The sequence below is a fragment of the Zeus faber genome (genome assembly GCF_960531495.2).
Source record: "Zeus faber genome assembly, chromosome: 2".
Lineage (NCBI taxonomy): Eukaryota > Metazoa > Chordata > Actinopteri > Zeiformes > Zeidae > Zeus > Zeus faber.
Window position 1 is genome coordinate 25,272,083 of NC_137189.1, and position 23,849 is coordinate 25,295,931.

The following is a 23,849-nucleotide window of genomic DNA, read 5'->3' on the forward strand; positions in this document are numbered from 1 at the left end:
ACACCATTAGTTTGTCTATTTATTATATTTAACACGCACACACACACACACACACACACACGCACACACACACACACGCACGCGCAAACACACGCACGCGCGCACGCGCACGCACGCGCGCGCGCACACACACACACACACACACACACACACACACACACACGCCAAATAAAGAGCTTCTGATTCTGATTCTGGTTCTGATTCTGGAGCACACAAGTATGACGTGTTATGACGTGTTCAGTGTTTAAATCACAGTGGCGAGTGGGTGCACCTCATAGTGAGCGCGTGCCCAGGGTGGGCGTGGAGCAGAAGGTGGGTCCAGTGTGAAGGGCGGATGAGGAAGTTACTATGGTGCACGAATAAAGAAGAAAGAAAGACAGAAAGAAAGACTTCTCCACCGACACTGCAGGGATTCACCAAACCTCCAAAATGCCTGGGATCAAAGTTTGCATCATCGGATCAGGAAACTGGTGAGAGCGGAAAATCCAAGATCTTTTATTTGTATGTCACTGGTGCGGTGAAATAAGGGGAGGCGAAAGTCCGAACGATGCAGAACAAAGTAGGAAGAATACAGATCATTTTTCAAGAACTTATATCGAATTAGAAAATATATTTACACAACAAGGAGGAAAAAATACAAGGAAAAATATAAACGTCAAAAATATATAAGAACATCGTTGTGTAGGCCTGTGTGTGTTTGTACAGTTGGGAGGGGTGTTATTTACAGGTTATGTAACGTGCAACGACGAAAATTAGATTGTACATACAAATATTCATTATAATAACGTTCATTATCGGTCTATTAGATATATACATTTGGGATGACGTAATAATCACGGACGCGGACGTTGGTGCGGTCGTGGGTAATTCATGGATCCTTTCGAACGTAAACTCCCGAGGGTCAGTTCCTGAGGTGTTTCCGAATGATCACTTGATGTATTTTAAACACAATAATACATCGAACCCCCACCCTCACCTCTGCCTGCAGCTTGTGTCACACCGCAGGGTATTTCAATTTACTATCATCGCACAAGAAACTTGCTAGAACCTGGGTCAGATCCGTGATTCCTAAACTGTATTTAGAGGTTGTTGCTTGTTGTTGCTTTACCTGATGTGAGGGACTTTGCAATTCCCCTTCGGGGATGAATAAAGTGCCTACCTCTCCATCTATCCATCTATCCATCTGGTTGTTACTACAGTACTTTTCCAGGTGTCTGTTCTTCAGTAAATTCCGTTTTGGAGAATTTCAACTTTTACTGCAGTACATATGAAAGCAAATCTCTCTAATTGCTTCTACCACTACTCATACTGTACTACTTTAGCCTACTCTACTTCATTTACACTACTACACTACTACTTATAACGCACCATCAATGTTGTTTTGAAAATAAATCACGATTTATATTTCTATTGTTTATATTATATTATCTGATATATACACATTTTTTGTTTGTTCATTTTACATTTTGTGTAACTTCTCATCCAGGGTCTTCATTGTAAGTATTATACCCTGTTGCATCAGCACACTGGATATGACAAGTACTTTTACTTTTAAGAATTCAACTATATTTAACAGCAAGTACCGATACCTTTGGCCATTTTGTGTCGGAGTGTTTGTATTTTTACTTCGATAAAAAGTCTGAGTACTTCTCCTTCTACTACTTCTACCACTGGTTATATGTTATTTCAAGTTTCAGCAACAATGAAATCGATTTTTAGGCAGATTCTTCAGACCTTTAGTTGATTAAAAAAACCATTTTGGTTTGGTTTGGCAGTTCACCTGTTATGACTTGGTACTTTGGTTTTGGTACTTTTCTCATCTGAAGTTTATTTATTAATTTAGCAAATCGATTTAATTTAATTGATAGAGCATATACACTGATCAGCCACAACATTAAGTCCACTGACAGGTGAAGTGAAAAACATTGGCTCCTGTCAATGGGTGTGAAATATTAGGCAACAAGTGAACAGTCAGTTCTTGTAGTTGATGTGTTGGAAAGAGGAACAATGGGCAAGGGTAAGGATCTGAGCCACTTTGACAAAGACCAAATTGTGATGGCTAGATGATTTGGTCAGAGCATCCCCAAACAGCAGGTCTTGTGGGGTGTTCCCGGTATGCACTGGTTAATACCTACAGAAGTTAAAAGCAGTAAACTCCTGCACGGACTCTTATTTCCTCTTTCCCTCTTGGTTCCAGGGGATCTGCCATCGCCAAGATCATAGGGCACAATGTGAAAGCGTCAAATAGGTTCGAGCCCATGGTGAACATGTGGGTCTATGAGGAGATGATTGACGGCAAGAAGCTCACGGAGATCATCAACACGGAACATGAAAATGTGAAATACCTGCCGGGCCACAAGCTGCCCCGCAACGTGGTGAGTGGCTCCACTGGAGCTCCGGGTTCCCCTTTGGTCCTCCAATTAGATCAGATGACCTGGTCTGCAGATGTTATGGTGAGAGTGTCTCAATCTGGCATCGTTCTTTAATCGTGAGAAAAGACTGAACTAAGAAGAGAAAACCTTGAGCCTTACCTCAGTAAAGCTCAGTAAAGCTTTTACAGCTCATCTGGCCGAGCAGTACGAAGAACCTGCACAGGCTTGTTCCAATATTACATTTATTTTTAAGACACATCCAGCAGTGGTACAGAGAAATTTTACGCTATATTCAACTTTTATACTAAATTAAAGCTTTATGAAGAGATACTCCAGCCCTGCATGTCAATTATTTAAGAGATTTATAGAACTGCTATAAATTGTAACTACTATAAAAAGCAAATTTCATCCAAAAAAACCCGATTGAAGTGTCGCTTTAAATTTGTACAATACAAGAGCCAGTCATACAAATTTGACAAATATCCATTTAAATATAATTTCATAATCATCATTATAATCATTTTAAAAAGCGCCGTCTGACTGGTTTTGCAAAGTAGATAAACTAATTGGTCTATAAAAAATATTTATTGATTTGATTTCCTTACTGGATCAATGTGCACCAATTGAATGTCTTAAGATAAGATAAGTTGAGTACTTTATTGATCGAGTGTTGCAACAGCTCAGTAAGGAAAAGTGCGACAGGGATACTGAAAGTACACAAAACAAGAATGCAGTTAGCGATACAAGTACACAATTAAAATGAGTAATGGACAAATTTGACAAGCCCACAAAGTAATCAGACAGTGCAAGTATGTTTTACAGAATGTAAAGGAAAGGTTAAGTAATGTTAATAATTATTACCTACAAAATAAAATTGTGTGTGTGTGTGTGTGTGTCATTTATATATATAAGTATCTTGATTTGAAATGATTTATAACTACTATGTCAAGTTTTATAACTAGTGTGTCTAGTTTTCTAACTAGTATGATGTGTTTTATAACTAGTATGATGAGTTTTATGACTAGTATGATGCTTTTTTTTTTAACTAGTATGTCTAGTGTTATAACTAGTACAGTCAGTTTTATAACTAGTATGATGAGTTTTATAACCAGTATGTCTAGTTTTATAATAAGTATGTCTATTGTTAAAACTAGTATGTCTATTGTTATAACTAGTACAGTCAGTTTTATAACTAGTATGATGAGTTTTATAACTAGTATGTCTAGTTTTATAACTAGTATGTCTAGTGTTATAACTAAAATGTCTAGTGTTAGAACTAGTATGTCTATTTTTATAACTAGTATGTCTGGTTTTATAACTAGCATGTCTAGTTGTATAACTAGTATGTCTCGTTGTATAGCTGCCTGTCTTGTTTTATATCTAGTGTAGTTTAAATGCTTCCACTGAGAAAAGGTGTCACGGCAACAGAGTGAAATATTCTCCAACATGAATAAACAATATACTCGACCCGCTCTACCTCCTGCACCACCGTCGCCTGCCACATTTGCATGTAACGGAGTGACATGAGCGAAGTGAACCCAGGAGGAGAAGTGGTTGCCCACAGCAACGGTCATTATCAACAGAAAGCCTCATTATTCATAAATAACTGCGCGTTGGCTGCTGCTATCGACCACACATAATGCAGGGTTCCACAGAGCAGGGGGATAACTGAAACCAATGAATGGCTTCTTCTTCTGTGGTGCTTTTTACCAGGTGGCTGTTCCAGAAGTCACGGATGCGGTGAAGGGCGCGTCGGTCCTCGTCTTCGTCATCCCTCATCAGTTCATCAAGAAGCTCTGCGACCAGATGAGGTCTCACATCTCGGAGGGAACCATCGGGATCTCGCTCATCAAAGTGAGAACCTGCAGACGTTCTGTCAAAGGGGAGATCAGACTTCAGACTTCACAGCAGCTCGGCTAGTTGGACATAGTTAGCAAGCAGCTGTTGGGATATCTGTACTGGGGACACAGGGATGAAACTGCTATCGACCTTCTCGTCTGAATCTGGTTCAAATTGACAAAAATGCAATTTCCCCAAAACTGGCATTTCCCTTCTGACTGACTCAACCACTGCAAAAAGGGAAATGATTGTTTCGACAATGCTGATGTTGTTCTTAATGTCTTGAGACGAGGACATCGCAGCACTTTTTCACTCAGCAACATGAACTAATCACCAAGCAGAAATGTTGCCCTGTTGTCTGGTTGCCATGACATTAATCTCCTCATTAGCTGAGTGGATTGAGCTTTATTCGTCCAGGAACATTTGTCTAGACATGATCTTTCAGAAGATGCAATTATATGGAAATATTAGGATAGACAGAGAGACACACAGCAAATTACCGAAGGGGCAACGGGGTAAACTTTCATCATCAACATTATATAATGCTTTACATTGTAAGGCCTGGCATGGAAATAACCAATGTACCCTTTATCCGCTGCTTTATCCGTGACAGTCCCATTCTTCTCCTACCGACACTGAGGTTTCTCCACTGGAAGCAGGCACTTGAAATCCCCAACAGTTCCAACCTCCCCCTCAGTTATTAGAAATAAGTTCAATTACAGAGTCATTACATGGTGTGAGCCTCAGTGCTTCTTTCTTTCCTTCTTCCTCCAGGGGATTGATGAAGGTCCGGAAGGCTTGAAGCTCATCTCCGACATCATCAGGGAGAACCTGAACATCGATGTCAGCGTCCTGATGGGAGCCAACATCGCCAGCGAGGTGGCGGACGAGAAGTTCTGCGAAACCACTATCGGTCAGACACTTTTATATGAGTACACTATAAACTACTCCAGATCATACTGTTTAGTACTCCAGATCATACTATATAGAACTCCAGATCATACTATTTAGTACTCTAGATCATACTATATTGTAATCCAGATCATTTAGATTTTAGACTAGATTCAACTAATTGCCATTGCACAGAAAGGCATGAAATGTATTTCTCTGCATTTTAACCATCGTAGTAACTGATGTATCTAGGAGCAGTGGGCTGCCATATAGCTTCGCCCAGGGAGCACTCAGGGGTTTAAGTGTCTTGCTCAAGAACACACACAAGAACACTACCAGGAGGAGCCGGGGATCGCACCGGCAATCTTCCGATTACTAGACGACCCGCTCTGCCCCCTGAGCCGCTGACCTTGACTACATATAGTTGGAGGCATACTATCCAGATTATACTATTTAGTACTCCAGATCATACTTTTTAGTACTCCAGAATATACCTACAGTATATAGTACTTCAGATCATGCGATATAGTAATACCTATAAAAAAAATCCCAAAATTTGTGAAACCAGTATTTGTTTGGTTACCTCTTCTTAAAACATACACCTTAGGTTTATTTTTTAATTAAAGAAAACCTAAACAAAATAAAGGTTTAATAAATAGATAGAATGAGAGAGATAAACAATAACGAAAAATTGACAATTATGCAATAAACCAAAAAATGAACCCATTACGCACTCAAAAAAAGACTACAATTTCACAGCCGCTGCTTGTATTTTGTCTATAATTTTTTTGTTGATTCAAGATTCAAGAGCTTTATTTGTCAGAAAGATATACATACGTTCATGCATATATGCAGTGAAATGTCTCTGCAACACACCCAGAGATTATGCACAATAGTTTCTAAAGCGAACATAATAGCTAACCTAATTCCTACCCATCTAATTAACTGAAACTAACTGATTCCTAAAACGTAATGCAGTTAGTAAATAGAATACTATAAATAAAATAAAATAAAAATTAAATAAAATAAGACTTAAAAAGGTAATACAGAGTGAGGATACAAAATAGAAGTAAAGGGAATAAAGTTATTGCCATATGTATATGGGAAAGGTTATTTGTATATTCAGATATGTGCATTAAAGTGCATGTGAATAAAGTGTGTATGGAGATATACAGTACAGTATACAACAGTACGACACAGTGATACAGAAACACCGAACAGAACACAAATACAGCATAGTATGCAGTTACCCAGAACAGTGATACAGTAACTTGCAGTACAATATGCTACATACAGTACAGTAAGTCAGTGGGGCCTATATGAGAGTCTCAGTGAGGACCCCTGCGGAATTCAGCATTGACGGTCCTTATGGCTTGCGAGAAGAAACTCTGTCTCTCTGTCCTCGCTGTGTGGCTTCGGAGGCGCTTGCCCGACTGCAGCAGCTGGAACAGTACGTTGTTGGGGTGATGAGGATCCTTCATCCTTCATAAAAAAAAAAAAAAGAAAAAAAAAAGATGACTATCCTTCATGATCCTGTGGTCTCTGCTTCTACACCTCCTGGTGTATAAGTCCTGCAGGGAGGGGAGGGTAGTTCCAGTGGTACGTTGGGCTGAACGCACCACCCTCTGCAGGGCCCGCAGTGATGTTGCCTGCCAGGATGCTCTCCACTCCTCCACAGTAGAAGGACTTGAGGATCCTCACGAGACCCTGAATTTCTTCAGCTGCCTGAGGTGGTAAAGACGCTGCCTCACCTTTCTCACCAGAGTTTCTGTGTGTGTGTGTAGTCCATGTTAAGTCCTCTGTGATGTGGACTCCCAGGTACTTGAAGTTGCTCACCCTGTTGACAGAAGCCCCATTGATCACAAACAGCACGTGCAACCTTGGTTGTGATCCCCTCCTAAAGTCCACAATCAGCTCCTTAGTTTTGCTGACATTCAGGAGGAGGCTGTTGTGCTTGTACCAGAGTGACAGGTCAGCCACCTCCTTGCGGTAGGCCTTCATCGTCGTTCATCAGGCCCACCACAATGGTGTCGTCAGCATACTTGATGATAGTGTTGGAGCTGGACCTGGCCACGCAGTCATGTGTGTACAGGGAGTACAGTAGGGGGCTGAGGACGCAGCCCTGGGGGGATCCTGTGTTCAGGGTGAGGGAGCTGGACATGTGCCTCCCCACCCTGACCACCTGGGCCAGGCTGAGAGGAAGTCCAGGATCCAGGCACACAGCAGAGTGTTCAGACCTAGCTCCCGCAGCTTGACAGCCAGTCCGGTGGGGACTATGGTATTGAAAGCTGAACTATAGTCGATGAACAGCAATCTCAAATAGGCCCCCTTCCGGCCGTCTGTGGATCTGTTCGACTGGTACGCAAACTGCAGCGGGTCCAAGGAGCGGGGGAGAGAGGCGCAGATGTAATCCTTAATCAGCCTCTCGAAGCACTTCATGACCACCGAGGTGAGGGGCCATGGGACGGTTGTCATTTAGGCAGGCTGGAGAGGCGATCTTCGGGACAGGAATGATGGTGGACCTATTGAAGCAAGATGGGACCATCAACTCTGCCAGGGAGGTGTTGTATATCCAAGTGAAAACCGGGGCTAGCTGGTTAGCACAGGTCTTTAGTACTTGCCCAGGTATGCCATCTGGGCCCACAGCTTTCCTGGTGTCCACACGCATCAGAGCCCTCCTGACGTCATTCTCGGACACTGAGAGTGCGCGCTCATCCCAAGTGGTTACTGGGGAGGAGCTGCTGTTGTAGTTTGTAATAGTCCGCAGCCCCTGCCACAAGCGTCTGGTGTCCCGTTCCTTCATCTGATGCTTCACTCTGTCCCTGTACGTTGGTTTAGCGTCCTTCACCGCCCTCCGCAGATTGTATGACGCCACTTTGTAATTGTCCATATTTCCGGACACAAGACCGTTGTTGGAAGCCGCCGTCGAGGATTCAGAGCGCAGCGGAAGAATTTATCGACCCATGTTTCTGGTTAGGAAATATCCGAACTTTCACCGTGGGAACGATGCTGTCCGCCAAAGTGGCTATGAAGCTCACCGCTACTTCTGTAAACTCGCTCACGTCACTGGAACTGATTGGAACATGTCCCAGTCTACGTCAGTAAGAGCATCCTAAAGGACGGTCTCTGATTGGTCCGACCACAGCTTTACGTCCCTCATCACTACCGTTCCATGCGCGATGTACGACTTGTAGACAGGGATCTAAGCAATGGCCGCGTGGTCCGATTTCCCAAAAGCAGGGAATTGTTCTTGTACGGTGTGTCACAGTGGTCCAAATTTCTATCTCCTCTGGTGGCACACGTGATGTGTTGATGGCAATTAGGCAGAACTTTTTTTAAGGTTCGCCCTGGTTAAGTCCCTAGCCACCACCACAGCCGCGTCAGGATGTTTGTTCTGAAGTCTGCATAACACATCATATACTTCAGGTCTGATACTGCTGTGTCGGTGTCCGCTTGTGGTGGAATATAAACGGCTGTGATGATGACCGTGCTGAATTCCCGGGGGAGGTAGAATGGACGGCATGAGATTGTCAGCTGTTCCAGGTTCAGCAGGAGTGGGAGAGTGTCTTGGTGTTGTTTGTGTTACACTAGCGGCTGTTTATCATGAGGCAGACGCCTCCACCCTTGGATTTTCCCTTTTTTTGGTTTAAATAAAGTTTATCATAAAGTCTTCTCTTCTCTGTAGGGGCAAAGAACGAGGCGAACGGAGTCCTCTTCAAAGAGCTGCTCCAGACTCCAAACTTCCGCATCACGGTGGTGCAGGAGAGCGATACAGTGGAGCTGTGTGGAGCACTCAAGGTACAACCAGGACGTCCTGCAGTATAGTAGTATATACAGTACAAGTATATACAAGTGTATACAAACAAAGTATTTTCAAGTACTGCGACTGATTGTTTTCCTGCTGAAACCCTTGTTTTCAACAAGCAATGCTTATATACGCTTATAAGATATGTTTTGGAGAGGGTTAAAAAAGTAAGTTTCTGACAAATTAGAGATTTTTTTTTTAATGAAAATTATTGTTTGTTGGGAATAAATGTTATTGGATTTACTACTGTATTTTATTCTTAAATGCTATGTTACTTTGGTTGTTTACTTTCTTATTTTTATATATTCACAGTATGGGCATACATGTTGTTATTTATAGGATTATTATTATTATTATTCCTTCAGCTAAATTGCTATAGGCCACAGGGGGCGCTATGATAAACACAAAAGCTAAGCGACTGGGTACGAAATGTCTGAGATACTGGCCAATGAGATTCTGGTTTCATGTTGCTATATTTAATCTAGCACCAGTCCACGTCTGAGGGGCATAGGACCTTGAAACTTGGTAGAACAAAAGAGGACACCCCTCTCATGCGCCGTACCAAATTTGACATTGATTGATAAAAATACAGCAACAAGGCCCTGAATGATTTTGACATGGCGAGTCCCTACCCGGCCCTCAGTATGGGCGGTTGGGTTCTGTTGTATACAAATAAAGTTAATTATTGTATAATATTTGTGCCACAATGTTCTATTCTAATAGAAGCATTTAATGCCCTACTTTGCGTCCATTTGTCATATCTAGCATAACAAGCCTTTTCTCCTCCTCCACTCAAGAACATTGTGGCGGTAGGCGCAGGGTTCTGTGATGGCTTAGGTTTCGGGGACAACACCAAGGCGGCGGTGATCCGTCTGGGCCTGATGGAGATGGTGGCCTTCACCAAGATGTTCTGCAAGGGCCAGGTGAGCTCTGCCACCTTCCTGGAGAGCTGCGGCGTGGCCGACCTCATCACCACCTGCTACGGAGGACGCAATCGAAAGGTGGCCGAGGCCTTTGTCAAGACCGCCAAGGTGAGGGAAGCCTTCATAATAAAGGTTCCACTGATGGACCTTAAACCACATCAGAGGTCCAGGACAGTTTCTTTATTTTTGAACTGAAACCATGGACTGGTTTTAAAAAGAAAACGGTCCGGATCTGAACTGGTGTCTGGCTTATAAATAATGTGGGTCTAGACCAAGGGGTCTCAAACCACATGGCCAGATCTGGACATTGAGACAGGTCAATGTGGTCCGCTGCATGTTTATAATATATTGTTAAATCTGGCCCTAAAACCAATTTTAAAATCACAAAGCCTTTTTCAAAAAAGACAAAAAAGACCGCAGTCTCTAGACTCCAGAATGGAGACCTTCTTCTGCAGACCTTCTTTACTTGACGTGTTTCCTTTCACTCCTCATAATGGATTCTCTGTTTGATAGCACTGCAGAGGAAGATCAATAAGCAGCTTATGGAGCCTCTTTGGTCTGAGTTGAATAAATAAAACATTATATGGGATCAGAGCGATGTGAGTGCTAAGAATAGAGTATAAAGTATACAGAATATAATATTCAAGATAATAGATCCTGGTAGAACTTTGGTTGCCAATAAATGACTCCAACGCAGCATCAGAAAAACATCCATATGCACTTTTGCGTGTGCGTGTGTCTGTTCTCCAGTCCATCGAGCAGCTGGAGGCTGAGATGCTGAACGGTCAGAAGCTCCAGGGTCCTCAGACCTCAGCAGAGGTCTACAAGGTCCTTTCCAAAGAGAACCTGGTCGACAAGTAAGTCCACGGAATGTTAAATTAGATTATATTGAAATTTTGAACTATGAGACGCTCCCTCAGTGGAAGTGACCAAGCAGCAACATGCACAATGTGCATGACATGTACGCTGTTCCATATTGATCAATATGTCGTCTGTTTGAATTCTGACATACACTACTCACAAAAAGTTAGGTATATTCGGCTTTCGGGTGAAATTTCAGGATGAAACTAAAATGCACTATAACCTTTACAGGTGAACTCTAAACTTTTCAATGCACATGTCCAACTGTTCAATGTTTCAGTACTTTTTGCACAACTTGCTGTTCTCTAACAAGGCCAAATTCACAACAGGTGTTTGATCCATGAATCGACCAATACATTTCCTGGTTCAATTAGAATTGAACTAGGTTCAATTAGAATCACATCATGAGACCAAGACGACATCTAACAATTAATCAACAGTACCTCGCCATTGCGAGGCTTCAAACAGGATGTTCTCAGAGTGAAGTGGCAACTGAGCTTAGAATGTCACAGAGTGTCATCAGCAGGTTCCAACAGAGATACAGAGAGACAGGAAGAGTCACAGAAAGGAATAGAAGTGGACGTCCTTTGGCCACATCCCACACTGATGAGCGCTTCGTTGTGAACAGTGCCCTGCGGAACCGGATGATGAATGACCACCTGCAAGGGTACCTGACCACACCACCAGGCACAGGCATCATTGTCTTGCATGGGCCAGGGAGCATTGACGCTGGACAAGGGACCAGTGGGCCTCTGTGCAGTTTCTGATGAAAGTCGATTCACGTTAAGCAGAAATGATGGCCACCAACATTGTTGGACACTTCAAGGAGAGCGCTATGCATCAGCCACTGTTGTCACCAGACGAGCCTTTGGTGGTGGTGGTGGTGTTACAGTGTGGGCAGGTGTGTCTAGTCATACCCACCACTGTTGTTGGCTTTTGTTTCAATAAATTGTTTGAGATGAGGAAATCACCATTGCATGGTTCTACTCAAATGCCCTACGTTCAAAATATAATATCACTGTAGCATGAACTTTTTACATTTTCCATAAATTTCACCCGAAAGCCAAATATTCCTAACTTTTTGTGAGTAGTGTATTTATGAGGCAGCAGGTGGAGGAGCCGCTCCTTAAGGTAGAAAATAAATAAAACTTTGACCCAAAAAAAAGCAAAGTGTTCAAAAAATAGTTTATTGATGACAACTGAGGACCAATGCACTTAATGAATCCATATTCCATATGATGTGAAGTCACAATGTGAAACCATTTTCATAGAGTTCAACCTTTTAAATGTGACCCATTGCAGCAAGACCCGCCATCTTGCTCTTTTCGAGGATCGCCAGGAGCAGCCAAATGAGTTGGGAAGGCCTTTCTTGGGGGAAAATTAGATTTTTCCGGGTTTGTGTTCCTTTGGTTTTTTTTTTGTCTCTCGGCATGTTTTCAGAGCTGAGTTTCATTTGTAGATGGTCGAAGGGTGTTGGACCGTGGAGTTGGGTGTTCCCGCTGGATTGCATCGGGGGACGCGGTTCACTTGCCGAGACGCTGAACGTCCCCAATCGATTGTTTCCTTTGGGGCGACGGTCCGGGTGGGGATCGTTCAACCGTGTTCCATGTGATGTGGGGTCGCGGTGTGGGGCCGTTTTGGTGGAGTTCAGCCTTTGAATCGTGCTGCTTTTACGCACACACGGAGACATTGTTGTGTTGTATCATCGAGTAAGAATTGCTGACGTCACTGACGTCACTTCCGTGAACAAGACGAGGATCCGGTTTCACTTGTCTGAGGATTTTCATTTCCCTGTGTTGTTAGGATTTCTACTCTGTGAGGTGAGTACTGGAGGTAAGTTACGGTAAAGTTTCATTTAGGAGGATTTAGATCTTTATTTAATACAACACAGACAATTAATCCTATTATATAATTATAGAACCCAGAATTGTGATTGTGGCACCGCCCCTTGCGGCTGCCTGTGCGAGCACCGCGTGTCGATTACGCACATTTGAGTATTTTTCGAGCTTATTGAGCTTGTGCATAATCACCGGGTGTCATGACATTTCACTGCATATATGTACGACCGTATGTGTATGTATGTGAAAAATAATCTCTTGAACTTGAACTTGAAACAAGCTAAATAAAGCAATATAGAATAATATACATCATCTCTTTTGACACATTAACGCATGTTTTGTTATGAGCGTAATATTTTCTTTGGGGGGGGGGTCCGTGGCATGGAATCCTCGCTGTGATCTCTTTGTGGGTGTGTGTGTTCTTTGCAATCACCTCAAGTCTATTTTCTGCGGCAAAGTGACGGCAAATGGGTGCGGGGGTCGGCGCAAAAATACTACTGATGATTGGTTATATTGTTTCGTTTGCATCAGCACAATTTAAAAAATTATAAACAAAAGACTGTTTTTCTCAAGTGGCTCAGAGACAGTTGGTGGGACATCCGGTGTTGACACTCTACGTTCTCACTCTCCATTGGTTAACAGTACCAAAGCAGTACCTTTTGAGGGTTTCTGGACACTATTTGTCATTGTTTTGGGTTGTTAATTGATTTCCAATGAACATACGTGTGCATTAAGCAAGCATATTTGTCCACTCTCATGTTGATAAGATTAGTGAAACATTTGAAAAATATCCCTTTAAGGTCCATTTTGAACAGATAAATAATGTGTGATTAACTATGGACAATCATGCGATTAATCGCGATTAAATATTTTAATCAATTGACAGCCTTAAGAATAATATAAAATATAACAATGTAGAGCAGGGACAGGAACCTAACTTTAAGTCAATCAATTAATACAATAAATCAAACATTTAATCAACCAATCAATAAGTCAACCAATCAATCAAACAACCACCCACCCAAACAATCTAACAACCAGCTAATCATTCAACCAACCAATGATTCAATCAGCCAATCAATCAATAAACCAAAGAATCGATCCATCAACCAACCAACCAATCTAACAACCAATCAGCCATCCATCCAACCAATCAACCAACTAATCAATCGATAAACCATCCAATCAACCAACCAATAAGCCAACCAACAAACAGACCAATAGACAACCAACCAACCAATGAACAACCAACCAACCAACCATCCAACCAATCAATCCTTCAACCAAGCAACTAATCAATCAACCAATCAACAAACCAACTAATCAATCAATCCGTCAATCAGCTAATCAATCAACCAACCAATAAATTGATCAAACAATCAATGAAACAACAAACCAATCTGACAACCAATCAACCTTCCATCCAACCAAACAACCGTCCAACTAATCAATCTAAAAAACATCCAATCAACCAACTAACTAACCAATGATCAACCAACCAACCATCCAACCAGTCAATCCTTCAATCAACCAACCAACCATCCAACTAATTATCCAACCAATCAATCAACAAACCAACCAACCTACAATCCAACAAACCAACCAACCAACCAACCAACCAACCATGCAACAAATCAATCACCTAACCAACCATTCAATCAATCTACAACAAGCAACCGACCAACCAATCAACCGGCCATCAATTAATAAAGCAATCAATCAACTAACAGAGACCTCTTTCCCTCTTTCTCAGGTTCCCTCTGTTCTCGGCAGTCTACAAGATCTGCTTCGAGGGGAAGCAGGTGCAGGATTTCATCGGTTGCCTGCAGAACCACCCTCAGCACTTCTAACTGCAGCACGTCACCACTCGGGCACCAGAATGCACAACACTTAACAATGCAAAACCAGCCCCCAAACAATCACTTATAACTTCTTTTTGAGTTATTATATTTAAATCTTTGTGTGGTTTAAAAATCTGAGTCTGATAAATTCACATTTTACTCATTATTTGTTTTATTGACATATCTATCCTTTGTTACATTCTCAATGAGCTTCACAACCAGAACTGGATCGAATAATGGGAAAGTAGAGGGATTAGAACAGCCAAACGCACAAAGGAATGATGCATAATCCATCAAACTAAAATACTTTATCTATGATACATAATAAAAGATATGAATGAAATGACACATAGGCCTAGCAGCAGATTAGCAGAAGGTGTGGCATCATTTATGGAGGCTGAATTCAAGAACACTGATCATGAACCAGGAAGCACAAGAGAGAACTGATATTAGACTGATAAAAGATCTTAATAAAATATGATTTTGTGTCACACTTCTCGTAGTAACACCTCAAACTGATTGAAGAGGTTTTTTTTTCTTTTTTTACAATTTGGTTTCCAAGCCTCAATGCAGAGGAAACAACTTCTACCTTTCTTGATGTCCATGTATTTTGTGCTGTATATGCATAAATAATTTCAGACTTTGTCTTGTTTACATTTCAAAGATATCTCTATATGATGTCATCTGTCTATCTGGTGGCCAGTACATAACCACAGTTATCCTTGCCTTGCGGAGTGTAACGCCCACTGACATGAACTTGAAATGATATATTAGATGTTTAATCAGTCAACTATGTAATCCAATTGTGGTGATTCTTATGCTTGTGCTTTTTTATGTTTGGTTGAGTTATATGTATATTAGAGACTATGGGTTATAAATTATAGACTATGGGTTCTATGTTGTAGACTTTGAATTCCGTATTATAGACTTATGAGTTCTATATCGTACACTAAGTTCTATATTATAGACTATTTCCAAAACAAACTAAGAAATTAAGAAAAAGGGAGCGTTCCTTGTCTCTGTTATGTTTCATTCCAACACTAGAGAGCGTACCTTCCTCATCAATGTGTTGCATTGGGGACCCTGGCTTCAGTCAGGATGTCTTTCAGACACACACAAAGGAACCACAGAAAACATGTGAAATCACAGAATAAAATTGTGTGCTGTTTAACATCCTCAGGAAGTCCTTTGTGCAGTCCTAAAGACACATTATGCTTCTGCTTCTTTTCAATTGATCATTCTTCGGGTTTGCTCTCCAGGAACCAACATCCTCTCACGCCTCAGCTGCACACTGATTGATGTTGTGAACCAGATCTGGAGGCTTTGCTGTGACGCTTCCCATGAGGCCACGCAGGATCTCAGTATCACAGAGAGGATTAACACCAACAAATGGCTTCCTTGCCTCTTCATCCCCCTGATGGAGCCACAAAGAGTACTTGTCTATCGATGTATGACTGTAGCCCCAACCATAGTCTCTCTTTTTATCTACAAGGTATCACAAATTTGTCTCTCATAGTAGATACAGTAGTACTGGAACTTGACAACAAAATTTACTATTTGGTCAATATAGAACAACTAGACCAGTGGTTCTCAATGTGGTCCCGGGTGGTCTTTCCAGAGCTTCCAGGAGGTCCCCAGCAAAATGATTAATAATTAAAATTCAGAAGTATTCAAATTACAGAATGTCTAGTGATGATTGTTGGATCCTAGTTTCACTGCTATCTCCCTAACTACAGTAGAGACACTGAATCAGATCTGACAAAAAAATATTGATTAAATTGGATTCAGAGATTAAATCTGATCAAAGGGATCAAACTGAGACCCCTTGAGGTGAAAAAGGTTGGGAATCACTGAACTAGAGGAACACCATGTTCCACATGTAGCTACTATATATAAAATCCTGGTTCCATAAACCATGATGAGGTCAATCTTCTACCGTGGTCTCCCTAATCACCTGATTGGAACATCATTGAACCATTATCAGAAGTTCTGGGGAGAAGAAGAGTGTGAAGTACATTTAGATCCACCTTATGGTCCAATATCCCACAACACGCAGTTCAGGACTATCAGCATTCCAAGAAGGTTTGAAGGGGGTTTCTACTCCTTATCAGGTCCTTCATATAAATATCATTGTTGTTTCTGGTATTTTGTCCACCTCCTGTAATGGAAAACTATTCTCTGCACTTTGAAATCCCTATCTCTCTGTGAACCCTGATGTGCGGTTGACAGGCCTCCGACAGACTGTCAGGGCCTTGGGACTTCAAAGCTTGGGAAGGCCCATTGGAGAACCAGGATGATGGCAGATTTCAAGCAGAGGGGCCAGAGGTATGGTGTGCTGGGGGGTCCCTGGGAGCCCCAGCTGCTATAGGTTCCCATGGGAGAGCAGCAGGCTCTTGTGGGACTACTGTCCCTTCACCGTTTGATCTGAGAAATGTATTGTATTTGAACGTCATACCACGAAAAAAAAATATTCGGCTCAAACATGATTTAAGGGTGAATATGGCATTCTTACAAAACCAGTATTTAGTCATATTTCACACTAAGTTCAATAGATCTCAATGCATGCAAGCATAGCAATCATGGGATTAAATTCCTTGAGCAGTAAAGTTTCATGTAGAGTTTAACCTTGGGTGAGCTCCAGAGGACTGGGTGCTCTACTGAGGGGCTGAGTGCTCTCCAGAGGGACTGGGTTCTCTCCAGAGGGACTAGCTACTCTACAGAGGGGTTGGGTGCTCTACAGAGGGACTCTGTAAGCTCCAGAGAGACAGGATGCTCTACAGAGGGGCTGGGAGCTCTACAGGGGGACTGGGTGCTTTCCACAGGGACTGGGTGTTCTACAGAGAGTCTGGGTGCTCCATAGAGAGACTAGGTGCTCTCCAATGGGACAGGGTGCTTTCCAGAGGGACTTGGTGAGCTCCAGAGGGACTCTGTGAGCTCCAGAGGGACTCCGTGAGCTCCAGAGGGACTGGATGCTTTCCAGAGGGACTGGGTTAGCTCCAGTGGGACTGGTTGTTGTCATCATAGTGGTGCTGTGTCACTGCGCTGAGAATACTGATCCCTCTTTCTCTCCGTGTGGCACGGTGGCACAGTGCATTGTACTGCTGCCTCACAGCAAAAAGGTCCTGGGTTCAATTCCCGCCTGGGGCGCTGTTGGCACCGTGCTCCGGGCGAGTTATCTCCAAAATAGGAGCCTTCCTGACCAGCGATGGATGCGTGTCGACGAATGCTGCCCACTGCTCCTGGCTGCTCCCCCGGAGGAAGGACAAGCCAGGATGGGTTAAATGCAGAGGCCTCATTTTACCGGCCACTATCCAAAGCATGTGGTGTGATAATTAAAGATTCTTCTTCTCTCTCACCTCTGAGAGAACAGAAAACATTGCATGAGACAACCATAAGATAACCTCCTCCACCCTCATCACATTGGGAAAAACCTCCATCCAGTGGATGGACAGAGGCTGTGACGCCAGGAAGCCATCGACCATAACTCACAGGAACTAAAGCACGGAAACAAAAAAGCACACATTGGACGGATATTAAAATCCGTCCTGACAGAATGGATGAATCCAAAAAAGTGGAAATTAGCGAGCGGAAAGAAAAGGTGATTTATGAGCACAATAAACCCCATCCTCCAGACAAAGGCTGGGTAACGTCCTTTCTCCTTCCCTCCTCCTCCCCTCATCTTGTTTAAATCTCCTCTTAGCTCGACTCCTCCAGGACCCAGAGCTGCTGACATCAGCAGCAGACTTCAACCAGCCTCTGATTTATGGATCACGTTTTGCATCTACTCTGCATGGGAAGTTTCTCTCTGATTTTCTCTCTTGGGCCCTGCGGCGGCGTTCAGGCTTCAGAAAAACTCGTGAAATGCAGGAACGCTTCCCGAGCCATAGCGAGAACAGGGAGGCGTGGCCGCATCCCGGGAGGGTCGTAAATATTACGGCTGTAGCGTTCCACTCTGTCAGCGTAGTGTGGAGCGCATGCTAACGCCGCTTCCTTGCCCTCTGAACAAACACAGCACTGGAGGGACTCCAATCTACCATCTGTACAGATCTTGACGGATGAATAGATCTGAGCAGATCTAGAATGATCTGGAGGGATCTGGATGGATGGACGGATCTGGATTGTTGCTCTGGATGGATGGACAGATCTGGTTTGTTGATCTGGATGGATGGATGGAGGGACAGATCTGGACAGATTTGGACGTGTGAACAGATCTGGAGACGGGGCTTGTTGCCTGGCTATGCAGACCATATTCTGTATGTTTGTTTTTGAGTGTCCATAGTTTGAGTTTGTCCCGGAGTCGACCTGAGTTGAGTCGTCCTCACATGTGTGATCGACATATTCTCAATTATTTCATAAACACAACAACAAGGCTTGTGTGTGGTTGGTCGGTTCTTTTGGCACTAATTTGTTTTGGGGATTTTTCTTTTTTTACATTATCGTCTGTAATGAAAAAGAAGCCTCTAGACAGCGTCAACTCCCTGTTTTTTCCATTACAGATGCTAGCGGTGCGGTGTGATGCTGCCCCCAGAGGCCAGAGAGTTTTCCGAAAGGCAGGTTTTACCGGTGGAGACATAAGAATCAGAAAGAGCGGGAGGTTTGATGGCTTCATGAGCAAGCGATGCTCCGTGGGGAGGCATCGTGGTGGAAGAAGAGAGTAGAGAAACACCATTTATCAGCCTCCGTCTGAGTCAGTACTTTTATTTAATCGTTCTTATTTCTCTTGAGTTGATCGTTGTTCTGTCCTGAACAGGGTTTCCCAGCGGGATCCGTTCTAAAGTGGAAATACTCCAGGAGCCTGGGTCTGTTCCGCTGTTCATGCATTTTGTCTTTGTTCAGCAGCTAAATAAACTCTGAATACATGAAACCATTCTTGAGCACAAACCCACACTATCTTGCTTATTACACAACTACTTAGGAAAAAATTACGACATTGACCTGGGGTATTGATTCAAAATTATTTTAGAACTATACTAGTCATAAAACCATTTCAAATCAATATTAATCATTTTGAACATTTACATTAACTAGTGCTGTGCCTATTCAAAACATGCCTGTTCGAAACAGGCTGCATTGTAGAGGTGGGCGGATCGATACTAACAGTATCAATACTACTGATACTACATCTCGTTTTGAGGATTGATTCCAAATAAGGATCAGTTTCTCTTAATATATTTCCTGACTTGGGCTTGCTTGGTGCCTGTCACTGTGTGGTGAACGGGAGATCCTTTCCCCACGCACGTTATGTGAACACCCACGCTCAACACCGGCAGAAAAGTGATCAATGAAAGCGATCTGCTGCATGTCCTCGTTCACCATTTATCCAAACAAAAACAATAATGACAGTTTGTTTTGGGCGGCTATGGCTCTGGTATTACTTGGTATCTGATCTAAATCAAATTTTGTGGTAACGTCCACCCCTACTGCACTGTTTGGAACAGGATGCACTGCGGACGTAAGTACACAAGGCTCGCTGTTCACAGAGCCCTGCTCCGTGAGCTGATCGGCTCACTGTTCGCTTGTTTATTCAAATGTTATTACTCTTACATGTGTTGCATGTCCAAATTGCACCAAATTCGACACTGCACATCCTTGGGTACACAGCAAAACACCCACTAACAGTGAAATAGATCGGATGAACTGTTGTCGAGATAATAAAAGGACATACGTACAGGCAGACAGACAGAGATTCCTTCCTTTAGTAATAATCTTCCATTGTAGTTTTTGTGTAGCAGCATCAGATGGCGCCACTTGCTAGCGTTGCATTAGCCTAATATAGGCAGAGTGCTACGAAGGACCTGAAACACTAAAAGAGATTTAACACGCGACACACACGACAAATATTATGACATGCAACAAACACGTCTTCAGCAAGCAAACCCAAAGGCCAAGGGTCGTTGCCGTGGTTACCCATGAAAGCTCAGTCCCTGACCTGGAACATTTCGGTCAGGGCTAGAGCTTTGGGATCGCTACCTTCTTGTGATGGGTCCAGGCCACGGGACACACCTGAACGTGTGCACGTGAGATGCAATCATGCCCCGCTCACCGACATGTCAGCACATCTGCACGCACACACACGCTTGTAAACGCAGACCTACACGTGCACACACTGAAGACACATCGCCAAACCAACACATTCAGGTCAAATGGAAGATTTGAATTTCAATCAAATTAAAGGATTTTACAGTCCTCATTCAAATATTGGTTCCATCATTTATACAGTAACGCACATGCCCATTCTATGTAGTCTTTCTCGCCAGGAAAGGCAGACCCCGCCGCCAACAATGGAAACAGCATCAGGCGGACCACAGGCCAAATACACTGAATGGCTGCTTCTTATAAAGTGGCAGATAAATTAAGCGTTTGAATATGGATTTTTAAAGAACATAATGTTACTTTGAATAAGAAATGTAAACCAATAGTATTATAAGTTGTTTTCACTCTGCTTGCAGATGATAAAGCTCTTATTCGTCGTCCAGCCCTGCAGCGATGTCTTCTCCTCCAGAGCCCTACGTCTCCTCTGAGCCAACATGACGGCCATGCAGTGATCTGATGGCCCAGGAATGTGACGACGGGGCGGAATTGTCAAGAAAAAACGATTGCGTTTAAGAGCGCAAAAGAATGCGGTGGTGGAGCTGAGAGCTGAAAGCAGAGCGTTTGTTTTCTCGCTGCGGCCTTTGTGTTGCGTCCCACGACCCAGACACAAACAAGCGTCAGGGGGAAACCCGACCCAAAATGCTCACAAAACGACACCTCTGTTCGCCTCTTGTGATACAAATGGACGATCCACTGCAAAATAATTCAATAGATAAAACAACAAAACAAAACAAAAAATACTAGATTGGCGCAGCTAAAAGAAATTGCTTCACTTTGTTAAACCAATGTTTTTTGGGGTTTTCTAAAACTTTAAAAATTCCTACATTTTAAATTGAGGAAACCAAAAAAATATATAGATTGGAAAAAAGCAGACAGACATAGCTAGATAGTTAGACAACACAGAATACAATATATTACACTATTATTAACAATATAATAGTATAATGATGACAAAAGTTAAATTCAAGAAGAAGCGCGCTAAACTATTGTTAGGTGGGAAGTCGTTGGAAAGGTTTCATTCACAGTGGTTTATGGGATGAGTCGTTCCTTGACGTACAGTCTTTTGCCTTTTTTCCTGTTTTCCATTTTCTTTTTGCCCCAAATCAAATTCATGGTTTCATGGTCATGATTCATCTTGTAGTTGGTTGGCTTGGTTCCAGTGTTAAAAGTCTTTATACAAGGATTTTCCGAAACGTCAATGGAACTGGAGCCATGTGTTAATGTGGATATCCATAAGATTATTTTGTTATAAAATTCCATATTTGATACTTTATTTGTCTGGCACTTTATAAGAAAGAACCATTCAATGTATGTGTTCTGCATGTGCTCCTCTATTTGCTGCTTCCATTGTTGGTGCCTCAGGTGCAAGAAGTGAAAGGCAGCCACTGTGAATTAACTTAAGCTGCTTAGCCAGTTGTGGTCAATAAATCGATACAGCTGAACATTCAGAAAAAAAGAAGGGAAAATAAAATCTCAGCATCTAAGAGACTGAGAAAAAAAACAAATCAATTGATCAGAAGAAAAACTTGAGAAAAGAAAGAGGAGGGGACACCTGGACATTTCCAATGGAATTCTGGGAAATGTCATTTAATCCTCCACCAACACAGACCATCTGATGGACACAGTCCCAAGGGGACTTATTATAATGCTCCTTTTCAACAAGTTAACATATGTCTCTGAGGTTCCTAAAACATGTCTTTGACTTTTTTTTGCTTAAAATACCACTCAGATTATGCATTCTAGCCATTCTAACATGCCTCTATAACCGCCCTGTTCCCAGCGCTCCGTTTCAGTGGGTGTGTCGCTTGCTGCTGCTCCCCACTCCCACTCCAGAACTGTTGGCCCCAGTTCTGAGAGCCCTTTGTATTTACGCTGTAAACTTTCACTGATATCCCCATATCAGTCCTCCAAAACCTATTTCTGAAAAAATTTGAGGTAAGAAATAATCGGTCCAGTTGCTGAATTTTCACTCATATTAGATCTACAAGGCCTCATTTAATATTGTTCTGACTTTCATGTTTCATGTTGCTGTGCTCCAAGGTTGTGGGGGACACTGCACAGTGATTTTTCAAAATTTTTATTATTAATATTTTTTAACCTGTGCTGTCAGCATGCTGGGCATACAACAGAGTATTTGTGCCATTGCATCTAGGACAGAGTTAGTCTGCAAGTGGAGTTCAACTTCTCAACCTGCAATGTCACTCTTTATTCATTCTTTAATCATCAAGAACTGCTGCAATAACTCTGTCCTGTGGATGACCTGTAGGATGACAAGAGTTTGAGCACAGTTTCTTGTACACGGAACCGCCACCAACCCCCCCCCTCTTTGGAGAACCATCTTACCATGTTTGGGTCTATAAACAACCAATCATTACTCCAAGAGAGGGAGAATCACCAGGGGTGAAACAAATACACATAAACCCAAACAACAACATTTACATGGAAAAACATAAACATAGAAACACAGCTGAATTATATTTCAAATACTTACATTTCCATTGTCTGCAGTTGCTTCACAGACAGTTGGTATTAATTCCTCTTTCTTTTAAGAGATTTGTGCTGGTTTTCAAAACCAATAGAGCACTTCCCATGCTTAGCTCTTAGCTTCGATTTGAGCGAGTCCGATGGCGCTCCAGCCGTGGGTGGAGTTACTCTCAGGTGGGGGGCGGTTCTAATTCTATCGAGTCTCCAAGTGACGTAGGACTGAGACACACAGCTGAACGGCTTGTTTAATCACATGTCTACTAAAAACTGACTGTTTCACAGTTTCTGTGTTAGTCGTCCCATCAGAGATTCAAATGTATAAGCCCTTTAAGGATCACAACGACAGCTTCCGGTCAGAACGACGTTCCGATGGAGCCAAGAGGGTGAAGAGACGACCTCAGAGCAGAGGGAGAGAGGGGAGAAGGGGTGAAGGGGAGAGGCTGAGCGGCCGCCAGCGCCTCAGCCCAGTGGGCAAAGTCGCAAAAAAGGCAAAAGGAAAAAAAATTGAAATCTTTTTAAAATCCCAAATTATTTATTTTCTGCAAAATCGTCCCAATGTTAATAAAAAAATATATGTATATTATATTTAATGGTTTTTTTTTCTTAATTTTGTTAATTCAATTCAATTTAGTTGCTCAATGGTGGCTTTGCTTTCAGGAGGGGGCGTGGTTTACTGCAGGTGACGTAATGCTCCCCCCTGATTGGCTGCTGCAGGAAAAGTCTTCAGCGCTGCTGGCTACGGGGCAGGTGGATTAATTAATGCGTTTTGATTTGAGATGATTTGGATTTATTAATGCGTTTTCAAAGATGTTTCGGAGTTGAAATGGCGACGAACAGACCGGGGACTCCTCTGAGAAGGACACGCGACAAGCCGTAAGTTTTATGCTTTTATAGAAGGTTCT

General features: G+C 42.6%; 1 protein-coding gene across 1 annotated transcript; it reads left to right on the forward strand.

The window, feature by feature from the left end:
• The first annotated feature begins 332 nt into the window (after positions 1-332).
• LOC307244680 (glycerol-3-phosphate dehydrogenase 1-like protein) lies at positions 333-15,541 on the forward strand. Its single transcript, XM_080019948.1, has 8 exons — positions 333-470; positions 2,198-2,375; positions 4,086-4,226; positions 4,986-5,124; positions 8,788-8,900; positions 9,705-9,938; positions 10,581-10,687; positions 14,283-15,541. Exons 1-8 carry the CDS (start codon positions 430-432, stop codon positions 14,377-14,379), a joined length of 1,050 nt encoding a protein of 349 aa, XP_079876074.1. The 5' UTR covers positions 333-429; the 3' UTR covers positions 14,380-15,541.
• Positions 15,542-23,849: the final 8,308 nt, after the last annotated feature.